Raw genomic sequence first — 17,150 nt, 5'->3', positions numbered from 1 at the left:
AGGAAGGCCCTGGCAGCCCTGAGAAGGGGCCCCTGAGGGTCTGGTGGACAGGGTGGTGGCTCCTTTTGAGAGCCACCGGAGACGGCAGAGTGTCAGGGGACTGTGACCCCCTGAGAAGCCGAGGAGTCTGGAGTCGTTCTCAGAACTTTCGAGGCCGCCCATGCTCGTGAAATGCAAACAGGTAATTAGTGGGTGACAGGCGACTCATCTGCCCCCAGCTTTGGCTTCTGCTGACACAGGCCCCGAGGCCTCCTGGTTATCCAGATATGCGGCAGCTTCCGCTGGCCCTTCTCCCGCGGCAGCCTTCGGGGCCCCCAGAGCCCCACGGCCCTGCTGAGGTTGAGGTCGGAGCCCATCACCTCCCTCCGGGGTGCTGGTCCCTCGAGTTGGTTCCTCTGCACCCCTCAATCTTCTCACTGCCCCCAGCTTGCCGTAAGCTAAAGCCGCAGCCCTTGCCGGGGCCTCCCAGACCCCCTTAGACCACCCCTCCTCGCTGCCCTCCTTCCTCCGCCTGCATGTCTGTCACCTACAACAGCACCCCGGGGCTCCCCCTTCCAGCTTTTTTTTTTTTAATTTCTTTATTTAATTTTGTTTATTTTTGGCTACGCTGGGTCTTGTTGCTGCGTGCAGACTTTCTCTAGTTGTGGCGAGCGGGGGCTACTCTTCATTGCGGTGCGCGGGCTTCTCACTGCGGTGGCTTCTCTTGTTGCGGAGCGCGGGCTCTAGGCGCGTGGGCTTCAGTAGTTGTGGCACGCGGGCTTAGTTGCTCCCGGCATGTGGGATCTTCCTGGACCACTGCGCCACCAGGGAAGGCCCCCCTTTCCAGCTTTTGTACTCTCAGTAGCCTCGGCCGGAAATGCTCTCCCTCTAGATCCCTCCGTGGCTCACTCCCTCAGCATCTCCAGCTCCACTTACCAGGGAGGCCCTCCCTGACCGCCCCCCCCCCCCCTCCGGCCTGAATCACCATCCGTCCCCTGGCTTGCCACCCCCCGCCCACCTGCTTAATGATTTCTTTATTCACCTCTTTGCTCACTGGGAACACTTTGCTTTGCGCCCTGCCTGCCAGGCTCAGGGGGTCTGGACAGTCGGGGACCCTCGCTTGGCCCTTGCTCTTTCCCTTCACATGTGGCTCCGTGAGCTGTAAGCATCCTGCGGGCTGGAGCATGTCTTCCCCGAGTGCTTCCCCAGCCTTGGGCTGCGCACGTTCCAGGAGCTTCCGAAACAACAGGCAGACCCTCTTTGCTTGGCTAATGTCTGCCCGGGGCAGGGGTTGTGGGGGCGGGTGGCTTCCCTAGGAGCCGAGTTCTCGGCCTCGGTGGGGGATGGGAGGGTCCACGCTGCACCTCCCCCAGGAGCCCCCCTCCCCCTTCCCGCCTCCTGCTGGCATCACTGTCCTGGCTGAGGTGGATGCGAGGCCCTTCTCTCCCCAGGGGAGCTGGGGAGCTGCAGCCTGATCTCCATGGCAACGGGCTTGCCGGCTGCCTCTCCTCCGCAGGCGCCCCTCCCCCTCCCGGGCTTCAGGAAGTTGGGGAGAAGAGAGGAGAAGCTTTCTTCCTCTTCTTCCTGGTCTCCTTGTAGCCCCTGGTCTCTCCCCATCACATCTCCCCATTTCTGCTAACACCGCAGCTGGATCACGCCATTCCTGGTCACCACCCTCCACAGCTGCTCACCCTGTCGATGGACCCAGCCCTCTTAGCCTCCCCCCCCCACCCCACCCCCCCCCCCCGCAGGCCTCACCCTCTGGAACCCACTCTTGGCTTTCTGCTCCCTCTGCCTGGAACGCCCTTGCTCCTTCTCTTGCCCCGGCTCAAACATCGCGGCTCCCGTGTGAAGCCTTCCTCTGACCCCGGGCCTGTGTCCACGTCCCCAGGCTCAGGTGCCTCAGAGAACAGGCCGGTCACACGGAAGGGGGAAGTGGCTGGAATATCGAATGATGAAGGGCTGCCCCTCAGCCCCTGTGTTGTGTGCGGTGGGGAGTTCTGGGGTCTGGGGCAAACGGGGGAGTCTGTGCCCCCGCTTCCACGGGCGGCTCATTGATCTGGGGAGAGCGGGGAAGAAGGTTCACTGTTGCCTCAGCTTCCATTTCTTCAAGAGGGTCCAGAAATTCAGAACTTTTGGACAGATCTTCCAATTTAAAACATGTTGACTCAATCAAAAACCACTTTGTTTGGAGTAAACTAAGCGTCCCTGAAAGTTGAACTTGGGTAGCCACTGGGGGCCCCTGGCTGATTTGGCCACTTTCTGCATCTTTCAGGCCTTTTTGGTACCCGTGCTTTTGTACTGTCTCCCCCAGTCTGTGCCCCTGCCGGGGGCGGGATGGCTCCCTGTTCACCCCTGTGACTGCGGGGTAGGATGAGACGGCATCAGTGAACTGAGCATCAGTGACACACCTGCCAGGCGGTGGCTTGGTCCTTCATTCGCCACCTTGCTTAACTCTTACGCTGACGGGGAGCCTCGGGACTGTGTTCACTCCGGCCTTACGGCGGGAAGCGTTTTGCCCAAGTCACGGGCACCAGGCTCTCAGCTGTATCTGTTTTCATTCCCAAGGCCACACACACCCGGCCGTGATGCCATTTAGTCCCCCGGGCGCAGGTGAGCGGGGCGCAGGGGCGCTGGCCTCCAGACCCTGCGATGGCTCCCCTGCCGCCCTGACTCTGCCAGCCCAGCGGTGGTCCAGCTAAATATACCCAGCTGACGTCAAGGCTGCCCTCCTTCTGGGGGTTTTCTTAAGCTGCATTCAAAGTTTGTGTTTTGCTTTGTAAAGATTTAGCTTTTCTCCCCCGCTCTTAGCAGACTGTTTTTTTGAGTATAATCCGACTTAGATGATTATAAAAATAATTTACAGCTGCTGCGGTAGACAAGCTGGATGAGGGGGGTCTGAGGGGCTGGGCCTCTTGGTCGCTGTTGGCCTTTAGGTGAAAAAGTGGCGTGCCCCTCTCCCAAACGCACTCCCCACCCATGTGTTACACGTGTGTGTGCACGCCACACACACACCACACACACCGTACACACACGCCTTCCTCTTTGCCTCTCACCTTCCTTCCTGCCACCCGCCCCCGAGGCCGAGGAGGCAGCTACCTGGCCTGTGGATGCTGAGGGCCTGCCTTTTGGGGCAGCCTCGGGGGAATGGCTGGGATGCCTCCTCCAGAAGCCCCAGCTCTGGCTCACCGAGTCCCCACCTGCCTGCTCTTTGCCATTTCTCCCCACACCCCTCTCCCTGGGTCAGGCAGCGTTGTCCTGAAGCAGGCCCTGGGTTATCTCTGGTTCTGGGCCCCAGCCCCCTCCAGACACGTGGAGGGGTCTTCCTACCCCAGCGCCCCAGCACTCCATGCTAGCGTTTGGGTCCAAGCCACAGCAAGTAATAGAGGGCGTCTCTGCTGGCCGAGGTTGGCCGAGGTCGTCTGAGCATATACCACCCACAGGCAGCCTGGGGGGATGGGTGGCTCCTTGAGGACAGGAGTGGGGGCCCCAGGGCCTTCCAGATGCCCTCCTCCCCCAGCCCCTCGGGCCTGGCGGTGACTCCCCACAGTGCTGTATCCACCCTGGAGACCTCAGCCCTCCTGCCTGGGCTCCAGGGCACAATGGGCTCTGCTCCCATGTGACCTGCCATGGCAGTGTCTGGCTAGAACCAGGCCCCCGGCCCCCAGCCAGCCCTGCTCCTGTCTCGTCCACTGAGAGCTATGTTGCCTCGGCCTCCCGTGACCTCACAACTGAAAGCGAAGGGGCTGATCCTGTGTTAATTTGGAGGACATGGTTGGACCCAGGACTGGCAGTTAGAGTGGGTCTGGGTCCCTGGCAGAAGGAAGGTCCCTGGGACACAGTGGAACGGGTCACTTCAGGCCCTGCAGGTGCTCCAACAGAGGTGGACACCCCGGGGGGAACAGCTGGAGAGAGATCCTGAGCGGACTTACTGGCTCTTTTCCTTTGTTCTGAGCACTGGCTGTGGGCCCTTCACTGTTCTGGGGCTGGTGACAGTGCAGGGAACAAGTGAGACAGTGATCCGGCCTGCAAGGAGCTGACAGTCCAGCAGATAAAGAAAAATAAAATGTGCTCTCAAGTAGCGAATAGGTGCTATGAAAATTGCACCAGGGTAAGAGGACAGATAGCAGAAGTGGGGTGCTCCTTTAGAAGCAGATGGTCCTGGAAGGTCCCTCAGGGGAGGTGACATCTCAGAGCAACCTATGGAGGTGAGGCTGATAAACAGCAGGTGCAAAGGCTCTGTGGTGGGCGTGTGATGGAGGAGCAGGGGCAAGCTGGTGGGTGGAGTGAGGTCAGGGAGGGCGAGTGTGTTGAGGGGGCAGGTGATGCTAAGCTCATTGGACCCTACGGGCCCGTGAGAGAGAGAGTGAATTTTATCCTAAGAGGGATGAGACGCTGGTGGATAGTTTTAGTCAGGGCAGGGATGGGGAGGGGCAGGAAATGATCCAGTTTACACTTTAAGGGGCTCACTGTGCCTGCGAGGGAGAATGGATGGGAGGGGCTGGGAGTGTAGGAGGGAGACCGATTAAGCAGGAAGTTGTAGCTGCCCACCGCCCCCCGGTGAGGGGAGATGGGGCTTGTATGGGGGTGGCAGCCATCGCGGGGCGGGGGGGAGGTGGTCAGATTTATTCACAAGATTTACCAGTAAGACAAGGAGTGTGGGGAAAGGGAGAGAGGCAAGGACGCCTCAAGTCCTAGGATGTGATGGGGGCAGCTGTCCAAACGCTACCCCCGTATTGTAGGTTGAAAGATAGAAACCAGGTTAGAAGGACCCTTCAGAGCATCTTTTCCTTGATTTTGCTTCTCGTCAGCACCCGCCCCTCGGTTCTGGCAGGAATGCAAAGGATTCTAGGCAGGCTGAACATAGAGGGATTAGAAGCTGCCTGGCCCCCGGGTGGGTGGGGATTAGAGCAGCACCGGTGTCTCCTTAAACCCTTCTCTGTGTCTCTGCAGAGCGGGACGCCTTTGACACGCTGTTCGACCACGCCCCGGACAAGCTCAGTGTCGTGAAGAAGGTGAGCTCTCCATCTGGCTGTGTTTCCCTCTGTCCCTGGGCTTTTCTTACCGCATGAACACTCCATGCAGGGAAGAAGGTGGGAAAATGTTTGAAATCTCTGAAATGTTTGCCACATGGATTGAAGTGTAATTATTCAGAAGCGTAACTGCAGTGCATAAAATTAGCACCTTTTAACTCAGCATCTCTGCTCCTGGGTATCTTCCTGCCCACCCACCCCGCTGCTGTGGAGTGAATTACCCCACCGGCACCGGGTGGCGGTTCATTCCGAATCAAGGCTTTTTTTCAATGTGGAAATGTTTTTCAGCGTGTCAGCTTGCTGGCTCGTGCTGGCCTCGTTACATTGAAGCCGCATTCAGGACGTGCCTGGTAAACGAGCAGGCCTTGCTAGCAGAGCTGTTCGGAGTTGCATTTGGCCCGTCTCTCCCAGACGGGAGCACAGAGGAGAGGCCCTTCCTCAGCCCAGGCAGCCTGCTGGTCAGTCTACGGATGGACAAAACCGGACAAAACCGTGTGAACGAGGCTCCGGAGTCAGGCTGGGGAATAACGTGCTTCCAAGGGGATCTGTCCGGAAGCCTTGCTCTCCGTCCAAAAGAATCAAGACTCGCTGCACATCGAGTTATCTGAGCATCTGTAGACCTCTCATTCAGGAAGGCAGCAGTGGGATGGATCTGAGCCTATAAAATCTGAGCCCTTAACCCTGGGGAGAGAGCTCTCTGTCTTGGACAATTTCCCCACACAGGTTTCTTAATGCAGGACTTCTCAGAGCCTTTAATATGCTGACATGCTTTGCAATTCTCCAAGAGGGGGCTTAGTAGGAAGCATTTTCCAAGCATGTTTGTCCGTAGTGAGATCTGTTTATTTATTTGGGGATAGAACATACTAAATTCCCACGGAACCCATGTTTGGAAAATGTTGGTCCAGGCTGGGACGATGAGATTGTTAGTTCTTGAAGCACTTTGCAAAAGGCTGGCAGAACCATCCCAATGGTCCTTCTGGGGCGGAGCTCTCTTAGCATTCTCGGGTCACGAGAGACATACCCTGGGGCCTCAGAGCATTGCCCCCCGACCCGCCCCCGGCCACATCCGACCCCCAGAAACCTGACGGAACGTATCCAGTGGATGCACAAGAAGAGGATTCATATCTGCCACGATCCCCCCTCCGCCCACTTACAGGCTGTGTGACCTGGGCAGATTATAACCCCTCGCGGCAGGTTTCCCATCTGTCAGGACAGAGGCAGACGCTGTGAGAATACGATGCGACCTCCCTGTGCGAGGACCTGGCTCGAAGTAGATAGTTGCTAGGTGGAGTTGAATGTGATGTGGAGTAATGTTGTCTTTCAGTAGATCTGATGCTGATTTATTCTTTGAAAAGGAACGCTGGGGGGACCCCAGCAATGACCAAGACAAAATCCTTTAGTTTCCCGACAGCTTCCTGCTTCCAGTCTGGCCTTTTCCCACTCCCACACTGGGAATTGTTGTGTTCGGGGCTCCCATCCACCTCTCCAGGTCCCTCCAAGGTCATGCCCTCCTACTCTCTCCCATCCCGCCCACATCCAGCCGCAGCCGGAAGGTGCCGGAGGGTTCGCACGTGTGTACGTGGCCTGGGTGGCTGCTCCGCCCTCTCCCCACACTCTCATCTCCCACTTGGCTCACCCCCCAGCTCAAATGCTACCCCTCCGCGCCACATCTTCCAGGGACCCACGCACTTCTCATCAACACCCCCTGCCCCGCCCCGCCATTGTGTGTTTCACAGGCTTTGCTGTTTCTCTCGATTCTCCGTGGCCTCCGCTGGGTGTGTATGTGGAGAATTGTGCGTCGGACTCTTCAGGGTGGGGCTCTGTCTTAGTTACTGTCTCGTGTCTCTAGCAAGAAGCAAAGTGCCTGGCACATGGTAGATTTGGGTGGAATGAAAAACGGATGACATCATGTCCAGGGTAGGCAGAGGTGGGGTTGGTGTTGAGTTTCCATGAAAGTTGGGTTTGATTACCGAGAAAAGTTACACGTGGCAAGTTTTAAACTTTTGCCAGAGAGGAGAAGCCAGTGGCCCTATGTACATATAAACCAGGGCTCAGAAAATCTCTGGCGTTTCATCCTTTACTGACACTGTGATGGGTGTGGCCCCAGGCAGCCTTTCTCTCTCAGTCTTTTGTAGTTCAAGGTTACATCTAGCCTACATTTAAGCATTTATCTCCCCCTGACAGTTATATCCTTCTTGAGGGCACTGATTATTTTTCTGTAGGGTTGTTAAATGTGGTATGTGTGTGGATCGCGTGTGTGCACATGGGCTGGGGAACAGAGATGTACGTTTCTTCTCCAGCTGGGATAGATTTAGGCATTATCCCATTAAAACCAAGGGTTATTGTAAGAACATTTCGCTTTAAACACGAGCATTTTATTTTAGCAAACAGGGGAGATTATGGAAGCGTTGCATGAAGCCAGGGATGGCAAATGTCACATCTGTCCCCCAGCGTGGGAGCTGAATCTCTTGCTCGCGGTTCCCGTGTCTCTTTGCTTTGCAGTCTCTCATCACATTTGTGAACAAGCACCTGGGCAAGCTGAATTTGGAGGTGACGGAACTAGAGACCCAGGTAAGCTGTGTTCTGGGCTGAAGGACCCTTTGTCCGCTGTCATTGTCAGACGGTTTTCTGATCCCCGGCGGGCCGTGTGAACAGTGTGTTCGTCTAACAAGGAATGCCCATCCCACAGCCAAGAAAGCCCCAGCCCCAGCCATCCTGGCCTTCTCCCAGACCCTCTGTCTTAATTTCTTGAGGCTACCTTAGCTAGTACCTTAAACAGCAGACATTTATGTCTTCATAGTTCTGGAGGTCCAAAGTCCCAGATCAAGGTGTCTGCAGGGCTGGTTCCTTCTGAGGCTCTGAGCAGGGATCTGTTCCAGGCTCTCCCCCACCTCCTGGTGGCTTGCTGGTAATTTTTAGCGTTCCTTGGGTCATTAGATGTTTCATCCCGATCTCGGCCTCCTTGTGGGTGTTGTATCCAAATTTTCCCTTTTTGTAAAAACACAGTCACGTTGGATTAAGACCCACCCTAATGACCTCATCTTAACGTGAGGACTTCCACAAAGACCCTGGTTTTCCAAATAAATTCACGTTCACAGATTCTGGGGGTTAGGATCCCAACACATCTTTCTTTGAGGGGGATACAATTCAAGCATAACACCCTCCAAGGTGCCATCGCACCTTCACCAAAGAGCCTCTGCGTGTACGGGTCCCTCAGTCTGGAATGTCCTGGCCCCCTCTGCTTCTGCTGTCGGTGGCCGTCCTACACGGCAGCACGGCGGCTGGCACCTAGCAGGTGCTTGCTAATATCCCTCTAATGAATACGCACAAAGTATTTCTCCTACAGTAAGTACAGAAAGTATACTTCCCCACCCCCACTCAGAGCGGAAGCACCATCGTGAAAATATATTTCAAGTGCTCGGCAAGCATTAAAGACAAAACATAATTTTCCCAGGATTAGCTGCGTGCCTGGATTTGGCGTCTCTCGCGTTCTCAGTGCCGATTTCTCTAACGCGCAGCTGATGCTACTCAGACCCCTGGGCGATTGCATTCATTCCTTTCTCTTTCTTTAACTTTTCTCATTTGCTTTTCTAATTAAAAAAGTAATTCAGGTTCATTGTAGAAATGTCTGAAAATGCAGATAAGCAAAACAAATAAAAACCATCCGTAATCCCATCACCCAGAGATAGCGGTGCTGGGATTTTATTCCACATCATTTCTCTGCACGGATAGCTCATCGTGGGCAGCACGGGTCTGTGTTTGAAAGCCGAACGGTCTGTTTTTAATGTGTATATTTATTTGTGCATTGTTTGCAAACACACTTATTTTTTTTTATCAGTTTACTAAAAAGTTGCACGTTTATCCTCTGATCATTTGCGGCTTGAAATCTTAACAGTCCAGAAGTGTACTCATCGAAAAGCCACAGTCCTTTTGTCTGCTCCCCCTAAACTCTCCCGTCATCCTCTCCAGACGTAATGAACTACAGTCAATGGTGGGATGTGTCTTTTTCTAGATGGTTTGTATGCATAAGTGTATTTTTTGAAATGGCAATGGATCCTGTCGTGCAGCTGTTTTGTAAAGTGTTTTTTGTTACTAAATAGTGTGGGCGTGTTCTCGTGTGCGTGGGTATGTGTTTCTGCCTAGTCCTTTTTGTGTTGTCTGGTCGGTCTGTCTGTGTTTGTCACTTAATAGCTGCCTTCTATTCTGTTCTAAGGCTGTGTCGTGCGTCATTAAAACCAGTCCTCACGATGGGACGTTTGCCGATCTTGTAAATAGCTGTTCAGCGGGCATCTTTGCACACAGCTGTTTGTGCCCTCGTCTGCTTCCTCAGGATAAACTTCTAGAAATGGGGCCGTTGGAGCATTTCTCCGCGGTAACACAGAGGGCCCAGGAAGGTTTGCCCGCCTGAAACTCTCATTGGCGCTGTTGAGAACCCACATCCTCGCCAACTCTTTCCGACTGTCACTGCCCAGGTGGGCCTGTACAGCAGTATTAATAGCCAGACATCTTAGGCCGAGACTCTAAAACTTCAATCTGCATTGATCTCTATTTACTCAGTATGTCCATTTTTTTTTTCTATCACCACACAATATGAAGTAATACCTTAAAAATATTTTGAACCAGTGGTCCACCAGGAAAGATCACTGGCCATAGAAATGCAGGTTGTTTTCCTTTTGTGGCAAAGGATTCTGGGTATTTTTATAAATATGTTCATCATTAAAGTGTCCATGGTCCTGGAAGTCAGAGGCTCAAATTCCTGCTCAGGGTGTGTGTGTGTGTGTGTGTGTGTGTGTGTGTGTGTGTGTGTGTGTGTTTTCCTTTCTTTTTAAAACCACTTTTATATTGTGGGCGGCTTCCTAGCTCTGTGATACTGAGCCAGTTCCTCTTTGAACCTCTCCCCACGTGTTTAAACTGGAATGGAGAAAATGCATTTGAAAGGTCAGTAATACATACGCACGAAGACAGCGGTGGGCCTCCTGGGGATTTCCATCTCCTGCAGAGCTGCACCCTGGATGCTGAGTGACCGAGGATCCCACTCATTTGCTGATGAGCTGGCCTGCTCCGCCTGGCCCTCACCCTCCTGCCCCATCCCTCCCCTGCCTTCCTTTCTGCGTGACCATCTCTCCCACACTCCCGTGACACGGGGCTCCCAGGGTGGGTTAGAAGATGCCTTGGAAATCAGCAAAGGCTCTCCAGGCATCTTGGCACCTCAGCACCCATTCCCTACGCCTCCCGGCAGGTGATGGGGCTGGATTCTTCTGTATCCCTGGAAATGGCTCAGTGTTGGTGAGAGAGCGGTTTTGGGGGTGCGCTGGCTCAGTGTCGCCGGGGAGGGGGCAAGAGCTGCCAGAACATTCCACCAGCACTGTCGGCCAGAACAGGAGCTGAGTAAGTGACGTCTGCGTGGCGTGGAAGCGTGAACCTCGTGACGCGCAGGCAAAGGGTCAGTCAGATCACGTTAAACCAGGGTCTGGAACGCTCTGCCCAGGAAGGACCTGCCCGTTCACGCATTATGATCGTGTCTGTCTGCCTTGGGCTGTTTCTTAGCGTCCCCTTCCCCTTCCAGAGGACAGGGCTTTCTTGATGTTGGAGGCTTGTGATTTTGACTTTTTATCCTCGGCCGCCTGGCTATGATGGTGGAGGGAGCTGCCGCTGTTGCCTTTAATAAGAACGTCCTCGCTTCTGCAGGTTCTCTTTTTACCACTGTGGTTGCTGGTCTCAGGAAGCTGAAAGCCTCCAGGGTGTCGGCCCCTTGCAGCTGTCCAGCCGTCCTGCGTGGCAGCCTTCTAGCCCAGGGCTGGCCAGTGAAACGTTCTTTGGTGATGGAAACGTCCTATCACTACACCATCCGACACAGTAGCCCCTGGCCACGTGTGGCTGTCAAGGGGGCCTGTGTGACTGAGGAGCTGAAGTTTGTATTTTATTTAAGTTTTTTTAAATTGAAACTTAGAGTCCTGGAGGTTGGTTGCACAACAACGTGGCCACAAAATAAGACTGAAATGCTGACACGTGGTTAAAATGGCGCATTTCGTGTCACGTACATTTTACCGAAATAAGCCAACATCATTCAAAAAAGTTTGTAAAGGGACTTCCCTGGTGGTCCAGTCGTTAAGAATCCACCCTCCAATGCAGGGGAAGCGGGTTCGATCCCTGGTCAGGGGAACTAGGATCCCACATGCCGCAACTACTGAGCCCGCGCCACAGCTAGAGAGAAGCCCGTGTGCCGCAACGAAAGATCCCGCATGCCTCAGCGGAGACCCGTTGCAGCCAAATAAATAAATTAATAAGTTAAAAAAAATTTTCGTACAAAATTTCACTAGGCACATGTGGCCAGTGGCTACCATATTGGACCACACAGTTCCAGAATCTGGAGGCTGGGGTCCTCGCGAGTCCTCGATCTGCAGGAGGCCTCGGAGATACCATGTCTGCCCTCTGGGAGGATGGGCGGGTCCTGCCCCCCCCCCCCCCCCCGCTCGGCCCCGGGGGGTGGGGGTGGGGCTGGTCCATGTCCCAGAGACCAGGCTCCGCCTCCTGAGCCTTGGTCCCCTCCTCCCCTCTGGCAAGTTGTTCTGCCCTCATTGGTCTCCATCACTTTATCCGTAAAAGGAGCAGTTGCTCCCTGTCCTGGCTCATTGGGCGGTGGGCAGCGGAGTGGGGTGAGGGGCCCCGGCAAAGAGCACAGTCTTTGGCTCTAGATTCCCGGGCCCCTCCCGTGCATGGGAGGTGGTGCTGGGCCGGGTAGCAGGTTGAGGGGCTGGGGGTGTCGGGTAAGGCTGCAGCCTGCTGATTAGGGCCCAGCTAGGACGGACCCGCGTGCTGGGTGCACGCAGAAGCTCGTCGTCACCGGGGCACGGGAGGGTCTCTTCCTATGCTGTGAATACCGCTAGAAGGAGGAACTCAGGCAGCTGACCCCAAGCCGAAGCATAGGGCGCCCTGCAGGTTGTGGATTAACCGTGCCCACAGGCCCCTGCTCGCTGATGGAGCGCTCCCTGCGTGCTGGGTGCTCCTTGCTCCACCCCTCCTCCTCCCGCCCCGCAGGGTACCCACGACAGCCCAGCGAGTTGGGAGCTAGCGTTATCCCCAAGGTCAGTGGTCTGCTTCTCTCCACGCAGCGGCACTCCATCCCAAACACACAGGTCATCACATCCGATCCCGAGCGTGTGCTTCGCACCCTCGTCCTTCACCTGACTGCAGGCTCGCTCTCCTCAGCAAGGGATGGACTTTTTTTTTTTTTTTTTACTTTAAAACATTTTCCTCCTTTCGAGTGGCTGCAGATCATTCACTGGCTCCGTGCGTGGCCCAGAAACATCACCACGTGTCCCTCTGTAGTTTGCAGATGGCGTGTACCTGGTTCTACTCATGGGGCTTCTGGAAGACTACTTTGTACCCCTGCACAACTTCTACCTGACCCCGGACAGCTTCGATCAGAAGGTACGTGCATGCATGGTCTCCATCCCGGGAGTGGCCCGGGATGCGCTCGTCCAAGGGCACAGTGTAGAATCCCCCGACCACTCTTTCTGGAGTCTAGCTGCATTCTCCAAAAAATGAGTACTGCCCAGAAAATGGTATTGCAATTAGACGTGACCCTCAGGAAAAGAAGGAAACCCGTGGGCAGTGCCTGACGCATCCAAGTGTCGTGTGCCTCGTTCTCTTCGGGTCTTTCCCCCGGGACGATGCTGGTTTTAATAATTGTGGCCAAAGGTCAGTAGAGTTGCAAATCCCTCCCCTGTTCATGACACACAGACATTCTGTCTGGTTTTCCTGCCGCTTCATGAACTTCCTATATATCCCATCTTAAGTGGCTGCACAAAGTCTCTGGAGTGGCTCTGAGGTCACAGTCTCCCTGTTCCCCACTTTTGGGCGATCAACTTGTTTCTTTTTCACTATTAAAACAATAAGGCAGGGACTTCCCTGGTGGCGCAATGGTTAAGAATCCGCCTGCCAATGCAGGGGACACAGGTTCGAGCCCTGGTCCAGGAAGATCCCACATGCCACGGAGCAACTAAGCCCATGCACCACGACTGCTGAGCCTGTGCTCTAGAGCCCACATGCCACAACTACTGAGCCTGTGCACCTAGAGCCCGTGCTCTGCAACAAGAGAAGCCACCGCAGTGAGAAGCCTGCACACCACAACGAAGAGTAGCCCCCGCTCGCCGTAACTAGAGAAAGCCCGCGCACAGCAATGAAGACCCAAACGCAGCCAAAAACAAATAATCTATTAAAAAGTATTTAAAGACAAAACAATAAGGCATTGTCTTGAATAGGTACACACACACACATATGTATGTGTGTGTATATTTTTTTCATTCCTGTGGATTGTTTTCTAGGAAAATCCCTCAAAGAGGATTGTCTGGCTCAAAGGGCATGACCTTCACATTTGGGATGCCCTTGTGACCAGGTGGTTTGCCTCCTGCCAGGGCTTCCCGAGGTCCAGCCATCCCAGCAGTATTAAGCGCGTTGCTTGTAGAAATTTGGCTCGTGGACTGGCCGTATTGCTTGAACTCGAGAGCATCTGTCATTTCATTTTCCCGAAGCGCTAGACCGTGAGCTGGGGAGACAGACAACGCAAGCAGGTGGCAGCAGTTCAGAGAAACATGGAAGCAGGGCCAGTGTTGATCAATCTGCCCACTTCTGGCACCTCGAGCGCGGTTTGCTCGCGGCCAAATGCCGCTGCCTTCTTGCCTGCTGAGATGGAATCAGAGCAGATCAGCGAGGTCCTGGCAGGTTTGCGTCCGCGGTGAGCGGGGATGCACAGGGCTCTGCGGGGCCGGTCAGGAAGCAAGAAGACAAGACAGTTGGGTGACGGGGCTCATCTTGCATTTCCCGGCCACGTGGCTGGCTGCAGAAACGTTGTTTTGGAGAGATCTTTTCTTTGTTCAGATGTGTACGAAGGCTGGCAAGAAGGGTGAATTTAGTCCGGCCGTCTGGAGCTCGGCTTCTTTCAAGGACAGACTCGGTGCAGGGGCAGGGGCGTCCCCTCCCAGCTCGGTCTCCTTCCCTTTGAGACGGGATGAAGGTCTCTGTCAGTCGCTCTCTGGCCTGGGAGGTGTGAGGCCTGTTCGGTCCACCTTTGCCTCTGATTGGGAGCCAGGAAGGGAAGGCTGCTGTAGGGGACCGTGCCCAGCGTGGTGCTGGCCCATCGACCCTCGAGGAGGGGACCCAAGGGCCGCTGGAGCTCTCCTCGGAAGGAGCCTTCTGGAGGGTCCTTCTCTGGCCACGTTAGCCCCCAGCTCCCAGATTCTCTGCTTTCCTCCCCACAGGGAGTCGTGGCATCACGCCATCGCTGGGAGGTTCCTCGTGAGCCATGGTGGTTATTAACCTCCAGGTCTTCCCGACCACCTCGCAGGTGGTGGCCTTTCCCCGTTGCACAGACCTGAACCCACTTCAGGCTGGTCCCAGTGCCCGAGCTCCCAGGCACCTCGTCCAGATGTGGCCAGGCAGTGGTGACATGTGCAGTGAGACCGTCATGGAGCATTCCTGGGCCGAGACTGCGAGGCGCTGGGAATCTTTGCAGCAGTGGCAGGAGGCTGAGACTCAGTGAGCAAAATCAGGGATGTGTCATGGGCTTGTGTTTTTAAACAACTGCACTGGATTTTATTCTTTAAAATAAATTTATTTATTTGTTTTTTATTTTTGGCTGTGTTGGGTCTTTGTTGCTGCACGTGGGCTTTCTCTAGTTGCAGCGAGCAGGGTCTACTCTTCGTTGCGATGCGCGGTCTTCTCATTGCGGTGGCTTCTCGTTGCGGAGCACGGGCTCTAGGCGTGTGGGCTTCAGTAGTTGTGGCACGCGGGTTCAGTAGTTGTGGCTCGCAGGCTCTAGAGCACAGGCTCAGTAGCTGTGGCACGTGGGCTCAGTAGTTGTGGCTCATGGGCTGTAGAGTGCAGGCTCCGTAGTTGTGGCACACGGGCTTAGTTTCTCCGCAGCATGTGGGATCTTCCTGGACCAGGGCTCGAACCCGTGTTCCTTGCATTGTCAGGCAGATTCTTAACCACTGCACCACCAGGGAAGCCCCCTGTACTGGATTTTAAAAAGACGAGACCAGACGTCTCCGACCCTGTAGGTTCCTGCAAACAAATGAACGGCCCCTTTGAACTGTCTCAGAGGCATGGGTACCACCGATGGCTTCTTGTTTTAGGCCCACCGTTTGAGCCTTGCTCTGTGCTGGCCACTTTGCTGGGTCCCTTGGGCCTGTCACTCACCTTCTGGAAGATTCCACAGCGTCTCTCTCTCTGGGGGTAGAGTGTGTCCTGGAGACTTGGAGGTTATTCCTAGAAGCAAATCTCAGAAAGGGCTTTGCAGTTTCAAGGCGCTTTCCCTTCTGTCTCCTCGTCTGACTCCTTACCCCGGCGAGGAATCGGGACCTCGCACGGGGGCTGGGGCCATGGTGGGGGGTGGGTCACAGTCAGCAGGGGCAGAGCTGGAAAAGCCCACTCCTTTTCGGGACCCTCTACTCTTCTCTCACCTGGCCAGGTTTTTGAAAATCCTTTGCATTGCAGAGAGGAAGGACTTAGGGTCCTGCCGTGGGCTGGCTCGTAGCAGCAGTGTAGGGCCTTGGGGTTCAGCTCGAGGCTGGGGGGTGTGTCACACTCTGGGATCACGGTCAGGGAGGTGACCTCACATCCTCAGCAGGAGCTGTTTGCTGTTCTTTGTGCCCAGTCCGTGGGGCTGGGCTCTGGGGATGCTTCTCGGCCAGGGCAGAGAAGTTGTGCCTGGTGAGGCATGGCTCTGAGAGAGAATGGAAGGAGGATGGGGGCAATTTCCCTGGTGGCGCAGTGGTTGAGAGTCTGCCTGCCGATGCAGGGGACACGGGTTCGTGCCCCAGTCTGCGAAGATCCCACATGCCGCGGAGCGGCTGGGCCCGTGAGCCATGGCCGCTGAGCCTGCGTGTCTGGAGCCTGTGCTCCGCGACGGGAGAGGCCACAACAGTGAGAGGCCCGCGTACCCCCCCCAAAAAAAAAAAAACGACTGTTGGGACGTCCCTGGTTGTCCCGTGGTTACGACTCTGTGCTTCCACTGCAGAGGGCATGGGTTCGATTCCTGGTCAGGGAACAAAGATCCCCAATGCGGCACGGTGTGGCCAAAAATCTATAAATAAAATAAAGTAAAATAAAATCTTTTTAAAAGTCTACAAATTATTGTTAACTTAAAAAAAACAAATCACTGTTGTCCTGAGCAGCTGTGGAGAAGTGGGACGTGGAAGGGTGCCCCCCCACCCCGCCCCTGCCAGCTATTCTCTCCTTGGGGCAGAGGCGGGGCCTCATGGACTGAACCGCACTCCACACCTGTGCTGGGGGCGGATCCTGCAGGTCTGGAGGGGCCACGGAAGACATCCGTTCCCACGTCGGGCCGACGGTCTAACCTGATTTGTTCCATTTCCCCCTCTTTGCCATCTTGACTCTGTCCCCACTCAGAGCCTGTTGTGTGTGTATGAATTCTGGGATCTGGATGGCTGTCAGCCGATGGCCGAGGAAGCAGGATGCTTTTGGAGACAGGGCCCAGGTTCCGAATCCAGACTTGGGTGGGCTGAGTGCTGGCCCCATCTCCTTGAACCTTGCGCCTTTCTGGGCACGGATGTCCTCATCTGTTTAGCCCCGGGACCTCCTCTGTAAAGTGGGAGATGACAGACCCTCCTGTCCATTTCGCATGCTCGTCGCGGCTCGAGGCCCAGCCCAGTGCAGCCCTCCCTCCCGGCCGGCTCCGGGCACTGCAGGTGGGGCTCTGGAAGCCTGACTCCTGTCTCCCCACCACCTCTGCACGGCCCGAGAGCCTCTGGTCGTGTGCAGCCCTCCCAGCCCGCTCTGGGCCGTGTCCCCCCTTCCAGGGCCCGGCTCTTCTTGATGCCAGCAGCCCGTGGCTTCCTTTGCTTCTCTGAGCGTGGTCCGGTGCCACCGTGGCCTGGGTGCTTCCCGGCCGTACCCCAAGCTCTTGTGGGCTTGACTAGCTAAGGATTATTTTGCCAGATGTCTTTCTCCTGGTTAATTATTAAACCACATCTCAGGTAAACTTGTTAGCGTGTTTCTGATTTCATTTGCAGTGAAATCATGAAAATGTTATTGTTCAAAGGGTATTCGATTATGAAGAGCCCTAAAGTCCTTTCTAGCGCCGACACTGGCAAGGCATTTTAGTTTTTGGTCCTC

The 17,150-nt window shown here is 55.2% G+C and overlaps 1 protein-coding gene across 2 annotated transcripts in view; it reads left to right on the top strand.

Moving 5' to 3' along the window:
• PARVB (parvin beta) overlaps window positions 1–17,150 on the top strand; it is a 119,581-nt gene that overhangs the window by 100,212 nt on the left and 2,219 nt on the right. Inside the window, exons 9-11 of one of the 2 annotated variants that reach the window (XM_065886984.1) lie at window positions 4,933–4,994; window positions 7,515–7,583; window positions 12,342–12,443. In XM_065886984.1, coding sequence (XP_065743056.1) covers window positions 4,933–4,994; window positions 7,515–7,583; window positions 12,342–12,443 — 233 coding nt within the window. The remainder of the gene's footprint in view (window positions 1–4,932; window positions 4,995–7,514; window positions 7,584–12,341; window positions 12,444–17,150) is intronic. The other variant, XM_065886985.1, reaches the window with a different exon arrangement.

The sequence above is a fragment of the Phocoena phocoena genome, chromosome 11 (assembly GCF_963924675.1).
Source record: "Phocoena phocoena chromosome 11, mPhoPho1.1, whole genome shotgun sequence".
NCBI classification, from domain to species: domain Eukaryota; kingdom Metazoa; phylum Chordata; class Mammalia; order Artiodactyla; family Phocoenidae; genus Phocoena; species Phocoena phocoena.
The sequence above is the reverse complement of the archived record's forward strand: the minus strand, read 5'-3'. Positions and strand labels throughout refer to the sequence as shown.